The following is a 12,446-nucleotide window of genomic DNA, read 5'->3' as shown; positions in this document are numbered from 1 at the left end:
TATGGTAGGCCTTCAGGCAGTAGAAAATAATCAGGGGTGATATAAGACTTCTACAGGTCCAGGGTGGGCAACCACAGCCTCCATCACTGCAGAAAGCCAAAGGATAAGCTCCAAAAAGGTAAGGGATGTAAAGAAGTTAATATCTTTGTTCTGTCCACATGTAACTGAACAAAGCCCTGAGCACTTAGTAGATGTGGAACATGGTCTTGATGGCTTGATATTGTAGCATTAAATTTTCTTTAACACTTATTGGGTTCAGTTTGCGTTTCTCCATCATACCTTTATGCCGATCGATGGTCAACTGTTATCAGACATGGGAGGAAATCCCCCTCACCATGTAAACAAAACAGGAATCTTCATTTTTAGACAAAAGAGGAAGAGTGACTTAACATTGTGATCAAAATAGTCATCCTTATTCTCTTTGATCAATGGATCACAACCTCTGGAATTCCTGCAAAATGTGGTCTCACCTGTCCAGAGCCCCTGCTAGTTTCTGGAGCTCAGCTGCATGACCCTCAGCTCTGTAGACAAGGTCAAGCGCTCTTCGTTTGGACATCTGCATGACCAGGTCATCCACTTGGTGCCTGATTTTGGCAGTCCACAAAAGCAGCTCATCCCGGTGACGCTCTAATTGCTACATAGATAAATCAATGCGGTGAATATACTGTATAGGCAGCTTTTCAGCAATGTGTGTGTGCATATTTATGATTCGGAAACTATATTGTGGTTGTGCTGAGTAGAAACTTACTGCTAGCGCACTTCGTGCTGCCTTTGCACGTGCTGTGGCAGCATCCAGCAATCTTCTTCCTTTGGCGATTAGCACTGAGGTCAAGTTTTGTTCTTCTTGAACACGCAGCTTTTTATCCTGTAGCAAAAGTCACCTTTAAGGATGCTTCATAAGCAAGTCAGCTTCCGAACACTGGTGCCTGACACTATGTGCTGAAGTAGTGCTAGGGGCTCCTTTTTTAAGAACCTGAAATTTGTATTATTTACACGGGAGAATTTGATTACTAGCTTTAACTGAGGTGAGAGCTGTTAAGACTCACATTGAACTCTCGCAGGCTGGCCTTGACAATGAGCAGGAGGCGGCTGCTTTCCTGCGTCTTCGCCTCTGCTTCCCTCACCAGGTCTTCTGCTGCCTGCAGTTCACTGTTGTGTTTTGAAAGGAGGCTGCTTGCTGCTTCTTGTATTACCTTCAACTCTTCCTGTGGCTTCTGGTAATTTTTCTGAATTTGTGACAATAAATCTTCAGCAGCCCTGAAAAATATAGATGGTTCACATAGTAATTCAATGAGCGACAAAGCCCCTATCATTGAAATGATAGCAGAGGGGTTTTTACACTTCCATGCCTAGTTTTATAGTGTGCAGTAAAGGGTAACGGTGGGCAGAAGGCTGTCCTTTGAAGGGCCTGCTTGCTAGGTCTGTAAAATGTTCCCATTGTTCTCTACCTGATGCCAGTGGCTCACTGCTTCCACTGTCTGTGCAAACAATGTGGTTTATGCTGAACACCTGCTTTCCCTCCGGGACTGTAGAGTTTGGGCACATGCTGGGCAGAGGGTGGCCACAAGACTGCCCCCCAGTAAAAACCACAAATGCTGAACCTCTAGTGGGCTACCCTGGGCAGAAACGTCACCATGTGCTGCTGCATTTTCGTAGCTGAGGGAAGAGTACGCTCTGTACCCCCTCAAGGAAAGGAAGCCTGAATGGACACCTGAAGGCTCCACTGTGTTTTCTTCCCCAACCCAGCTGTGCATCTTTAATACGTTGCCATAGGTATATGGGCCATGAGTACAACTCTATGTTGAGTCCTGAGAGTCCTGGTGAAACTCTGAATGTGACGGTGCTCTCGGGAACCCTGACACAGGCATGATAAGCAACTGATTTGTGTGCTAAATATTCCCAACAATAGGATTGCCATACTTAGCACAAATTACCAATTTTCTAAGGATTTTCATTAAAAAGCTGATAAATTCCTACAATAATCCACAAAATTTGAAATAGCATAAGAACAGGGATTATCCATAGAAAATAAAGTGGAGATCAGAGAACACATTTTAAACTTTAATATTTTAAAATAAAAGGTCTTTTTAATAATAATTTAACTAACAAATTAAAAAAAGAGAGAACAGCCATCTCATGAATAACTTTGTTCTAAATAAACACACAAGACCAACAATGACAGAGAAAGGGTGGACACAGGGCCTAGCAGGCGAGGAGAGTCGGGGGCACTGAGGGTGCCAGGGGGAGCGGGGCCCTGCCTTCTCCCCTTCCTCTCAAATGCTCTTCAGAAAATGGACTTTTCGTAATTAGACTACGAGATCCTAGTGGGCAAAAAAACTCTATTGTTCTCCTTTGTGTCCCCAAGTCCTAGTACAATATCTGCCATTGGGGGCTCATTTTGTTGAATGAACGAGTGAGCTGACTGTGGAAGAGTAATAGTGGGAGAGGACGGCCCCACAAAATGACTCCCATGGATCTCCAGGGAATCTCGTTTCTAAGTGTCCATCAACTCTTAAGTGTGGCCATGGGAGGGAGCAACTGAGAGTCCAGGATGAGTGGGAAACGGATGGGTGAGGGGACTTTGGTTAGTGGAAAGTGGGTGGGGCTGGAATAAAATATATGACATTTCTACTTCACTGGGAGGCAGCGGGGAGCTAAGGAAGGATAGGAAGCAGAGAATAGCACAGCTGAGCCTGCGGTAGCCACCTTAAGAATGGATGGGTCCTGGGAAGAGGAACATGGAGGTGTCAGCCACTTTCCCTCCCGTGCTTCCTTCTGCCATGCATGTCAGGTGAGGGAAGATGTGGGCAAAAGGTCAGGGTCAAGGCAACATGATTAATCTAATGTAAATGTAGCAGCATGGTCTCTGACTTAATGGCCTAATTCTACCCATTGTCCTTAGGGGACTGGGTCTCAGATGTCCTTCCTTCTGTTTGGAGTTGGAAAACAACAGGGTTCACAGTCACACAGACTTAGGCTTGTGGTCAGGTTCCAGATTATCCTGGAGGTTGAATAGTGGGCAAGTTACTTGTAGTCTCTGAGTCTCAATCTCCCCAGCTGGATTCTCCCCTTCCCCACGAGGTGGCAAAGAGGATCACAGGACAGAACATGAGACAAGAAGCTTGCACCCTCGTGCATGGAGGAGGGGCTCCACAGGAGGAGCCCCTTCCCCACCTCCTGGGCCCTGGCCTCCTCCAATCTCCCCGCAAGGCATTTAGTTCCCAGTTCTTTCTAGGTCTTCATATTCCACCCGATGCGTAAAATCATCCTATGTAATAAAAGCTTAATATACTAAGTGTCCAGTCATCCGGTCGTCTGTTCAACCAATCAAAGTATAATATGCTAATGATATGCTAAGGCCACTCAACCAATTGCTATGACATGCACTGACCACCAGGGTGCAGATGCTCTGACTGGTAGGTTAGCTTGCTGCTGGGGTCCTGCTGATCAGGACTGAGAGAGACGGGCCAGACACACCCTGGAGCCCTCCGGCAGTCCCTCCCCAGCTGGCCAAGCCCCTGCATCCCTCCCTGTGCACTGGTGGGGTTCCTCGGCCTGGCCTGCACACTCTTGCAATCCGGGACCCCTCGGGGGATGTCAGAGAGCTGGTTTTAGCACAATCCTGAAGGCTAGGCTGAGGGACCCCACTGTTGCATGAATTTGTGCACCGGCCTCTAGCATTCAATAATAAAAAAGGTATAAGCTTAACTCTCCAGTGTATTGCCAGTGGAAGTGTACATTGTTTTAAATAATCTTTTAGGAAATAATTTGGAAATGCAAGTCAGGAATCATCAACATGCAAATTCTTTGGCTAAATGATTTCACTTCTTAATATTCACGCTAGCAATATAATAATGTGAAATATAGAAAAATATTTTTGTCCACGATATCCATCACAACATTATTTAAAATAGAAAAATAGATTAAAAATAGTTTAAATGTCACAATATAGAGAATGGACTTTTGTGTAACTATTTAAGCCAATATTTAAGATATTTATCACAACCCTGGAAAAAAAGACAGCTTGTGCTATATTACATCAAGTAATAACTGTGTGAAAATACTAAGAAACATGCCTGAAAGGAAATTACAAGCTCCAAGTGACCATGTCTAACAATCCTTTGTGATCTGTCATTTCACACTGAGGTTTTCGATTGGCGTTTGCATAGCTAAGCTGAATTACTTTGGCATAATGTCCATCTACCTTAGAGTTTACAGCACAGGTAGAAGCCACTGACTGATTTTCTTCCATGATAACTGATTGCATTATATTTGATCTTCAATAAATACAGTATCATGTTGCTGAAGAGACAGAGAGAAACAAAACCTATGGTACACCAGCACAAACATAGAGCTATTGGCAGTGATTACAATTTTCTCTATTTGGAGGGCCTGGCGGGTCCCTCATTTACATGACAATAGGGCCCCTCTCTTCTCTTGTGACATTTCACCCACAGTGAGAGCCTGCCTTCTTTTGCCTCCTCCCACATGCCTTTTCCCCCTCAATACTGAGGTTCTTTCCTCTAATTGGCTGTGTCATGAATGGCAGTATTTAGGGACTTACTTCAGTTCAAGGGTAGCATTTTGGTGCAACTGCATAAAATGCCTTTTCTGTAAGGTTTCTAGCAAAAATGTCATGTTCTTTTGCATATTCTGAAGAGTGGAACTGGATAGCTGGAAATCTTCATCCAAGGTCTGATTTAGAGTTGTTGCCTTTTCAATAATTTCTATGGAGAAAATTCATCAATCATTTCAAAAGTCTCTCAAAAGTGGACAGCACTGAACTGGAAGAACTTAGACCCCTCTTCAGTGAGGCCGCTCTGTTCAGCTGAACTGGTTAAACCTCGAATCTAGGCCAGGCCCACTGTACATCCCAACACACTCTGGACATCCCCTATCAAAACACTCATGGGGGCCCTGGCTGGGTAGCTCAGTTGGTTAGAGCCTTGTCCCAATACACTAAGGTTGTGAGTTCGATCCCCAGTCAGGGCACATACAAGAAGCTACCAATGAATGCATAAATAAATGGAATAATAAATCAATGTTTCTCTCTCTCTCCCTTCCTCTCTTTCTCAAATTTCAATAAGATAAAATTAAAAAAACAAAACAAAACACTCATAGGCTTGGGATTACTGTTTATTTAATGTTAGTTTTCCCTAGTGCCCTTACTCTCTGGAAGGCAGGGGGCTGTGGCCACTGTTGCCTCAACATTTCCTGCACTGGACACAGACATTTGCACATAAAAGCTGTTCAACAAGTATTTACTGCATGAATGAATCACCAATAGTTGATACTACTCTTCTTATTAAGCATATTATTTATTCTAATAATTTTCTTATCTTTTGCCCCATAAAGTCCGATTTGCATTGGATTTTGTACTCATGTCCTTACACAATAATCCAAAAAGAAAAGCAAGAATATATTTCTTGTGGCTAGAAAACGGAAAAAAGCAACCTAAAAGCCAGATCAGACGGGACATCCCAATCGAGTAGTGAGTAAATTACTCTAATATTGTGCCTGCGCTTTGGGACCACACGGAAGCTCCACATCACATCGGCTCCTATTGTGGGCAAAGGAATGGTGTGGAGAGTTAGCGACTCACATGGCATTGCTGCCTTGGCATCCTTTTTCTGTGGCCAAGAGGCCTGCAGTGACCTTAAACTGACACTTGCCCCCTCACACAAGCACGTGCCCCAGACAGTAGCTACAGGGTCAGAAGCTAATGTAAGTTCCTATGGTGACAGCCCCTGTGATCAACAGTCTCCCCTGCCTCCTAGAGCCTTCCCCTGTGTGCCCCAAGGATAAGACCCCTGTGGAGCTTACCAAAAGTCTGCCTTTTTGGTTTGGGCCTTAGCTCAGGAACCCCAAAGCACTGTACCCACACAACCAAATAAAGCAGGTGCCCAGGTTCTGTCTCTCTGTCAGCATCCCTGCCTTGACTTCTCCATGTGGCCCCTTGAGGCATGCTGGGTACTTTCTCCAGGACCTGTGAGTAAAAACTTCTCTATTTCATTTTCTCCTATGGTCAGTTGTTAGACCTTGCTTCGCTCATCATCTGGCACCCTGTGCACCACTTAACAAGTCTTAATTTGGAAAATCCATAACAGATGGGAAGGCACCACATCTATTTGATACTTAGGACATAAGTGTAGCGTATCATATAGAAAATAAAGAAGGAAACGTGCATTTTTTTTTAAAGATAAAACTCTCAATGAAAGACCATGATCTGGACACATCAGGATCCCCAGTCCTTGGCTCTAGCAGTTGAGTGCAAGTAACACACATCTATTCATATGTTGTATAGAGTGAATGGGACTTTTCCTTCCAAATGAGCATATTCTCCCTAAGCTAGACACTGATCACACTACCTTGAATGCTTATCTTCAATTTCTCAGTAAATGTCATGAGATCTTGACTCTTGTTGAGGATTCTTTCAGTTGCCCTGGCCACATGTTGGCTACTTGTGAACACTCTAGTGAGCTGATAGAAAAGAAAGGTCTCAGGTTAGTTTGACTTGAATAATATGAAGCTTTGCTCTTCAAGTTGGATCTTTTAAATAACAAAATATATTCCAGAATATAAATATTTACACTACCATATAAACCAAGGTTAATATTTTGGGATTGGAAATTAAGTGGTTAATGAAATAATTTACTGCTACCTTTGTGTGAGAAAAGATGACATATTTTCAAAAGCAGCCTAAGTGGTTATTATACCACAGATTCTTCCAGAGTCTCTACTATAAAGATTCGATACTCACTTTATGACCCAAGTATACATAATGTAGAAAGAAAAATCTTAACCAATTTTTATTGACCGTGAGAATTTAGTCAAGGAGTTAAGAACACGGAGTCAGATAAACCAGGTTTTAGGCACAGTTCTGCCAACCTGGAGACCTAGACTGTAACATCTTCTAGCCTCATCGATAACCTGGGATAATAACAGCATTTACCTCGTGGACTTTATGAAGATGAAATTTGATGATGTATGTAAAGCTGGCAGCCCAGGGGCTGAGACTTAGCTGTCCTCAGCTGCTGTTTTTTATTAGGGATGTCATAATTTGTAAAAGGAAAGTTGTTTGTAATTTCTAGGAATGTAAAGTAACTCAGACAAAGTCTAAACATGTTTTATAGTCAAAATCCAAAGAGAATCTTCTTTAACGAATAGAGAGAATGTATTTAACCAGCTTATCATTTCCTACCAAACGTTTGCTCGCTGAGGTACATAGAGCCCACGCTTAAGCCTTAAACTCACCCCAAATCATTACTAATTTTAAGTTAATAGGAGCCAAGCTAATAATTTTTAGAGTGCACACCACTGTGTATGTGTGTAGATGCTGAGAGACAAAGAGTAGATACATCTATGTATAGATACACTATTATATACATATCTAAGTACACACATACATATGCATGTGCACATGAAATTCGTAAGTGAAAATTATAAATTTGGCCATAAACCCCCTCCCCCCTCACCATCTGTGAATGAGGAAATTCCATTCATCTGACATGGGATAAACAGACTAAATTCCCTGCTGACTTTAGAGCAAGCTCACTTGCTATTCAAAGTCAGAAAATCAGAAGCACATGGTCTAAAGCCCAAACATTGTACAAACACCACACAGCTAGCGCCAGGCTATGCTGGCTCTGCCCATCGAATTGCAGCGAGTGGTCCTGGTGTTGGGAAGTGCCTCTGAGCACCGAGCTCACCAAGTGCTTAGTTAATGCAGCCAATTTAGGAGAAGGAAGAAACCTCAAGGATCTTTCAATCCCACCCACCCCTTGATTCACAGGAGAAAATGATGGTCAAATGGAAAGGTGACTGCCCAACGGCTCCCTCAGCAGAGGTGATGATAGAAATTAAGCCAGGAGCCTTCCCCAATAACACATTTCTGTCAAGGTTAAAACCAATTTGATCATAAAGTCCCTGGAGCACAGCTCCTGAGAGGCAGAGCTGCCCTGACCTAACTGGAACCATCGAGACCGCCCCAATGCAATTGCTCACAAATGCTGGGTGGAAAGTGAGCCCTTAGTGTGAAGAATTTACCTCCCTTTGCAGGTCATCTGTTTGTTCTGTAATACCTTCAAGTTGAAGTTTTACCAGTTCCTGTTGTGTATTTCCATTTAATAAAGACTCCTACAAAGAATGAAGAGAACAAATCACAATGCTTCAAAATAAATGTTCTGATTCACTGGTTATCAACTATTTTGTTCACAGAAAGAAATCCTTCTTTCCTTGAAATTGCATCTACCTAATAAAAGAGTAACATGCTAATCAACTGTACCTTCGTGACGCCCACCAGCCAATCAGGAGTGAGTATGCAAATTAACCCAACAAAGATAGCAGGTTAATTTGCACATTCAGGCTCCGAGCGGGCGGGGATGGGGTGGGACGCTTGCGTCATTGCCATGGCGATGACGCAGGTGTTCCGCACCACCCCAGCAGCTCCGGGCCTCTGGGCAGCGTGGGAAGGCAGAAAGGCTGCTCCGGCCAGAGCAAAGGCGGTGCCAGCAGCCAGGGGAATGAAGGCCCATTCTTGCACGAATCTTCATTTGTGCATCGGGCCACTAGTTAAAAAATAAAATGAATCACATTTACTTAAGTTTTGATTATAGCAACATGCTCCCATCTGTTACCTTTTGAATTATATTCCCCATACATGCCCGGCCGGTGTGGATCAGTCGTTGAATGTCGATCTATGAACCAGAAGGTCACGGTTCAATTCTCGGTCAGAGTACATGCCGAGGTTGTGGGCTCGATCCCCAGTGTGAGGCAGACAGGAGGCAGTCAATCAATGATTCTCTCTCATCATTGATGTTTCTCTCTCTCTCTCTTTCTCCCTTCCTCTCTGAAATCAATAATATATATATTATATACTAGAGGCTCAGTGCACGAGATTTGTGCACTGAGGGGCAGGGGGTCTCTTAGCCAGCCTGCGCCCTCTTGCAGTCTGGGACCCCTTGCTCCTTACCACCTGCCTGCAGCTGCTGTGCTCCTCAGCTGTGAGCCTGGCTTCTGGCTGAGCAGCGCTCCCCCTGTGGGAGTGCACTAACCACCAGGGGGCAACTCCAGCACTGAGCATCTGCCCCCTGGTTGTCAGTGTGTGTCATAGCGACCGGTGGTTCTGCCGTTCGGTTGATTTGCATATTAGGGTTTTATTATATAGGATTCCCCATGCATATATGTGTGTGTGTATATATATTATATATTCCCATTCTTATATGAATTTAAATTATGTTGTGTTGTGCAGAATCTATTACTCCTGCTATTCTTGGGTAAGTCTGGCTTAATTTCATTAGAGTCACATCAATTTTAACCATAATTGCTAACACTTTAAAAATTTCACTTTAAAAACTTATTAGGCTTAAAGGAAAAAAACTTATTAGGCTAAAATATGAAAGTATTAAGTAAGTCTTCATAATCACTAACAATTAGTGCTTAATTTATGCCAACAGTCTTCTAATTTTTTACTTGCATGATTGTATTTAAATCTTATAGCAACCCTATAAAATAGCTATATTATTATTTGGGGGGGTAATTAAGTGACTTGGCCAAGGTTGCTGTGTAGATAACAATGAAAACAGTAAACAGTTAAGTGTTTACATTCTTAATCTACTGCATAATTTAGATAAACATAAAAAGTTATTTAAAGGAATTGGCAAGTGGCTTAAATGGGAGCAAATCATTCAAAAATAGTTAAAATTGACAGATTCATAGATAGAAGGTAGGCTGACAGCTGTTGGCAGGGACTGGGGATGGGTGAAAGATTGAGAAAATAAAAGAGAAAAAACTCATGGACATTGACAATGGTGTGGTGATTTCTGGGGTAGAGGGGGTGGGGGAAGGTAGAGGAGAGTATGGGGGAATAAATGGTGAACATACAATGTACAGATGATGTGTTGTGGAATTGTGCACCTGAAACCTGTATAATTTTATTAACCAGTGTCACCACAATAAAGTCAATAAAAAGAAAAAAATATTTAAGACAAGAATTTGTCTCACTTGATAAATTTAAAATATAGTTATATGCCTGGGGCCCCTAGTGATAAAAAAAAATAGTATTTGTAGATAGTATCTGTAGTGAGTGGAAAAGAAATTTCCTATTTCCTGTTTTTTATTTTAAAAATAAACACACACACACACACACACACACACACACACACACACACACAGGCACACTTGCCTAAGGAAATGTCTAGTCTAAGAAAAGCTTTTAACTAAAAATGACAGTCAGGAATGACTATCCTTGATACAGTGAATTAATTATCTCAAATTCTGATGTATAGGTTTTAAGGGAGATTAAGAATTATATTTTTTCCAATCAGCATTAAAAATAGTAGAGTAGAATGCTGTCAACTGAGTCTATTTCTTAACTCCCCCCCACTTTTTTTGGGACCCAGATCCTATTTGACTAAACATAAAACAGTGATATGCCCCAGAGATTTTTATATAATCTTCTAAGTTAAAAAAACATTTGCACCTAAAACTCAAGTTAAGAATAACACATTTACAGAAAATAGTTATCTTTAGCAGATTCCAACATTAAAGAAGATACCACTCCAATTTATTTCCTGTATTTGTATTAGGACAGCTATTTTCAAATAGCCAAAGGTTCGTCTTAAAGAGGAGTGAGTGCACTTTGCCTTATTCCGAAAGGTGAAGAACATCCCTGGGGTAGAATTTATAAAAAGGCATCTAATGAATAACCCTTAAACAATTAAGGGATTCTACAGTAAAATAAGTTAGAGTTGGATAATGAGGTCCCTGGTCACGTTCAAGGGAAGGCTGGACACTTTGCAGCAGTACACATTGTGAATAAGGAAGCAGGGAGGACAGACAGAATGACTCCTACTATCCAGCCCAACTCCATCTCGCTCAATGACACATCTTTGTATTCCCAGTACCTACCCGGAGATATTTGGTTGTATTTTCCAGGTTTGACAAAATTCCATATGGGACAGGAATAACGCTGGTGAGGTTCAGAGAAAGACTGGTATCACCAATACTGTCTAAGTCATCCAGCAGCACACCTACACATTCATCATCACAAGCTAAAAGAAAAAGAAAGTTAAATTAATGCAAAATGGTCTGCACATTTTCCCATGGGTGTGCATTAACCATTTTATAATAACAACATGAAGTCATAATAAGGGCAAAGCATACTACAAGGCTTCCAGGAACGGAATCTCACACCACCTGTGTCATGGGAGGTAAGCAGGGAATACTAAGTCCCTATCCTCAGATGGTGACTCCAAGACTCAGATCAGATAAGTGACTTCCCCGGTCACACAGGAAGAAACAACTGATCCGAGTGAGTCCCAGGTCCGTTGTGTTAACAGCTCCGACCTTTGCAGTGCATCTGCTCATTTGTGACTTGGACCAATGGCAACGAATTCCGAATGTGTTTCCTTGCAGAGCCTGGTCTGTCATTTCCTGAGATAGTCTGCAAACTTACACCTTCAGCAAATTCAAGTGAAGGAGACTGGGGAAAATAATGGGTGTGCTTTTGCTTAAAACAAACACATAAACAAAAGCTCTTGAATGCCATGATCCTGACATTACTTCCCCCCCATGTTCCCCATGAACCACTGAGAAGACATCCGTAGATGAGCACTCATGTGCTTGCTATTAAAATAAATCAGAACTGGAAAAGATATCCACAGCAGCCAAGAATGAAGCCACCAGTGAAATCTGAGGAACACAAATGACAACCCACAAAGGTGTTCTCTCTCTGCGCTGACACTTGGCTCCATTAAAGGGCTATTAATGCAGATAAACTATGAAGCTGGAATGACTGTGCTGCTTAGGACGCTAGAGAGATAAATGCTGCTACCCTAGAACCTTCTGCCTTGGCTCCAAACGCACTATGAAAAGTTCAGTTTGGCAGAATACATAGCAACCCATGCTTCGTTAAAATAGGACTTTCTCCTGCTGATGCCATAGCGCACAGTAATAGGAAAACAATAGGAAAACTGTTGAGAGGAAAAACCACCTTTAAACATTTAGGAAGGAAAATACCCACAAATACAATTGCTTTCCACCAGAATGTGCCTGGGTTCACATTCCTCGCATCGGAGCCCCGCGGCCCCTGGCCTGCAGACGCACTGCCCAGTCCCGCGGTCACAGTCCCGGTGAACAGAGCCATGTGGGCTGCAATCACACCTCTGGCAGGTGTCGCCTGGCGTTCCAGGGTTCCCATGATAGCCCAAGGAGCACCTACGGAAAGGAAAATATGCAGGAACAGACAACAGCATCAATGACAGTGAGGTAATATATAAACCATTTCTGCCAAGTGAAGTGCAAGGAACACAGTCCCAGTTACCTCGTTCTACAATTTATATCCTAAAGGAGGATGAGATGGTCATAGAAAGTGCATTTACTTTTCTTAATACATAGGTTTTGTTTTGGAATATCAATCATGCACAACCAAACTGATGACTCTCAAT

General features: G+C 42.5%; 1 protein-coding gene across 1 annotated transcript in view; it reads right to left on the bottom strand.

Annotated features, from left to right (window-relative positions):
- LAMA1 (laminin subunit alpha 1) overlaps positions 1 to 12,446 on the bottom strand; it is a gene marked incomplete at its 5' end in the record, with an annotated part of 154,073 nt that overhangs the window by 41,520 nt on the left and 100,107 nt on the right. Inside the window, 8 exons of the mRNA XM_080683787.1 lie at positions 471 to 634; positions 749 to 865; positions 1,047 to 1,257; positions 4,565 to 4,727; positions 6,369 to 6,480; positions 8,047 to 8,136; positions 10,909 to 11,051; positions 12,023 to 12,216. Coding sequence (XP_080539913.1) covers positions 471 to 634; positions 749 to 865; positions 1,047 to 1,257; positions 4,565 to 4,727; positions 6,369 to 6,480; positions 8,047 to 8,136; positions 10,909 to 11,051; positions 12,023 to 12,216 — 1,194 coding nt within the window. The remainder of the gene's footprint in view (positions 1 to 470; positions 635 to 748; positions 866 to 1,046; positions 1,258 to 4,564; positions 4,728 to 6,368; positions 6,481 to 8,046; positions 8,137 to 10,908; positions 11,052 to 12,022; positions 12,217 to 12,446) is intronic.

The sequence above is a fragment of the Plecotus auritus genome (genome assembly GCF_963455305.1).
Source record: "Plecotus auritus genome assembly, chromosome: 8".
NCBI classification, from domain to species: domain Eukaryota; kingdom Metazoa; phylum Chordata; class Mammalia; order Chiroptera; family Vespertilionidae; genus Plecotus; species Plecotus auritus.
This window is presented reverse-complemented; position numbering and strand designations above follow the sequence as displayed.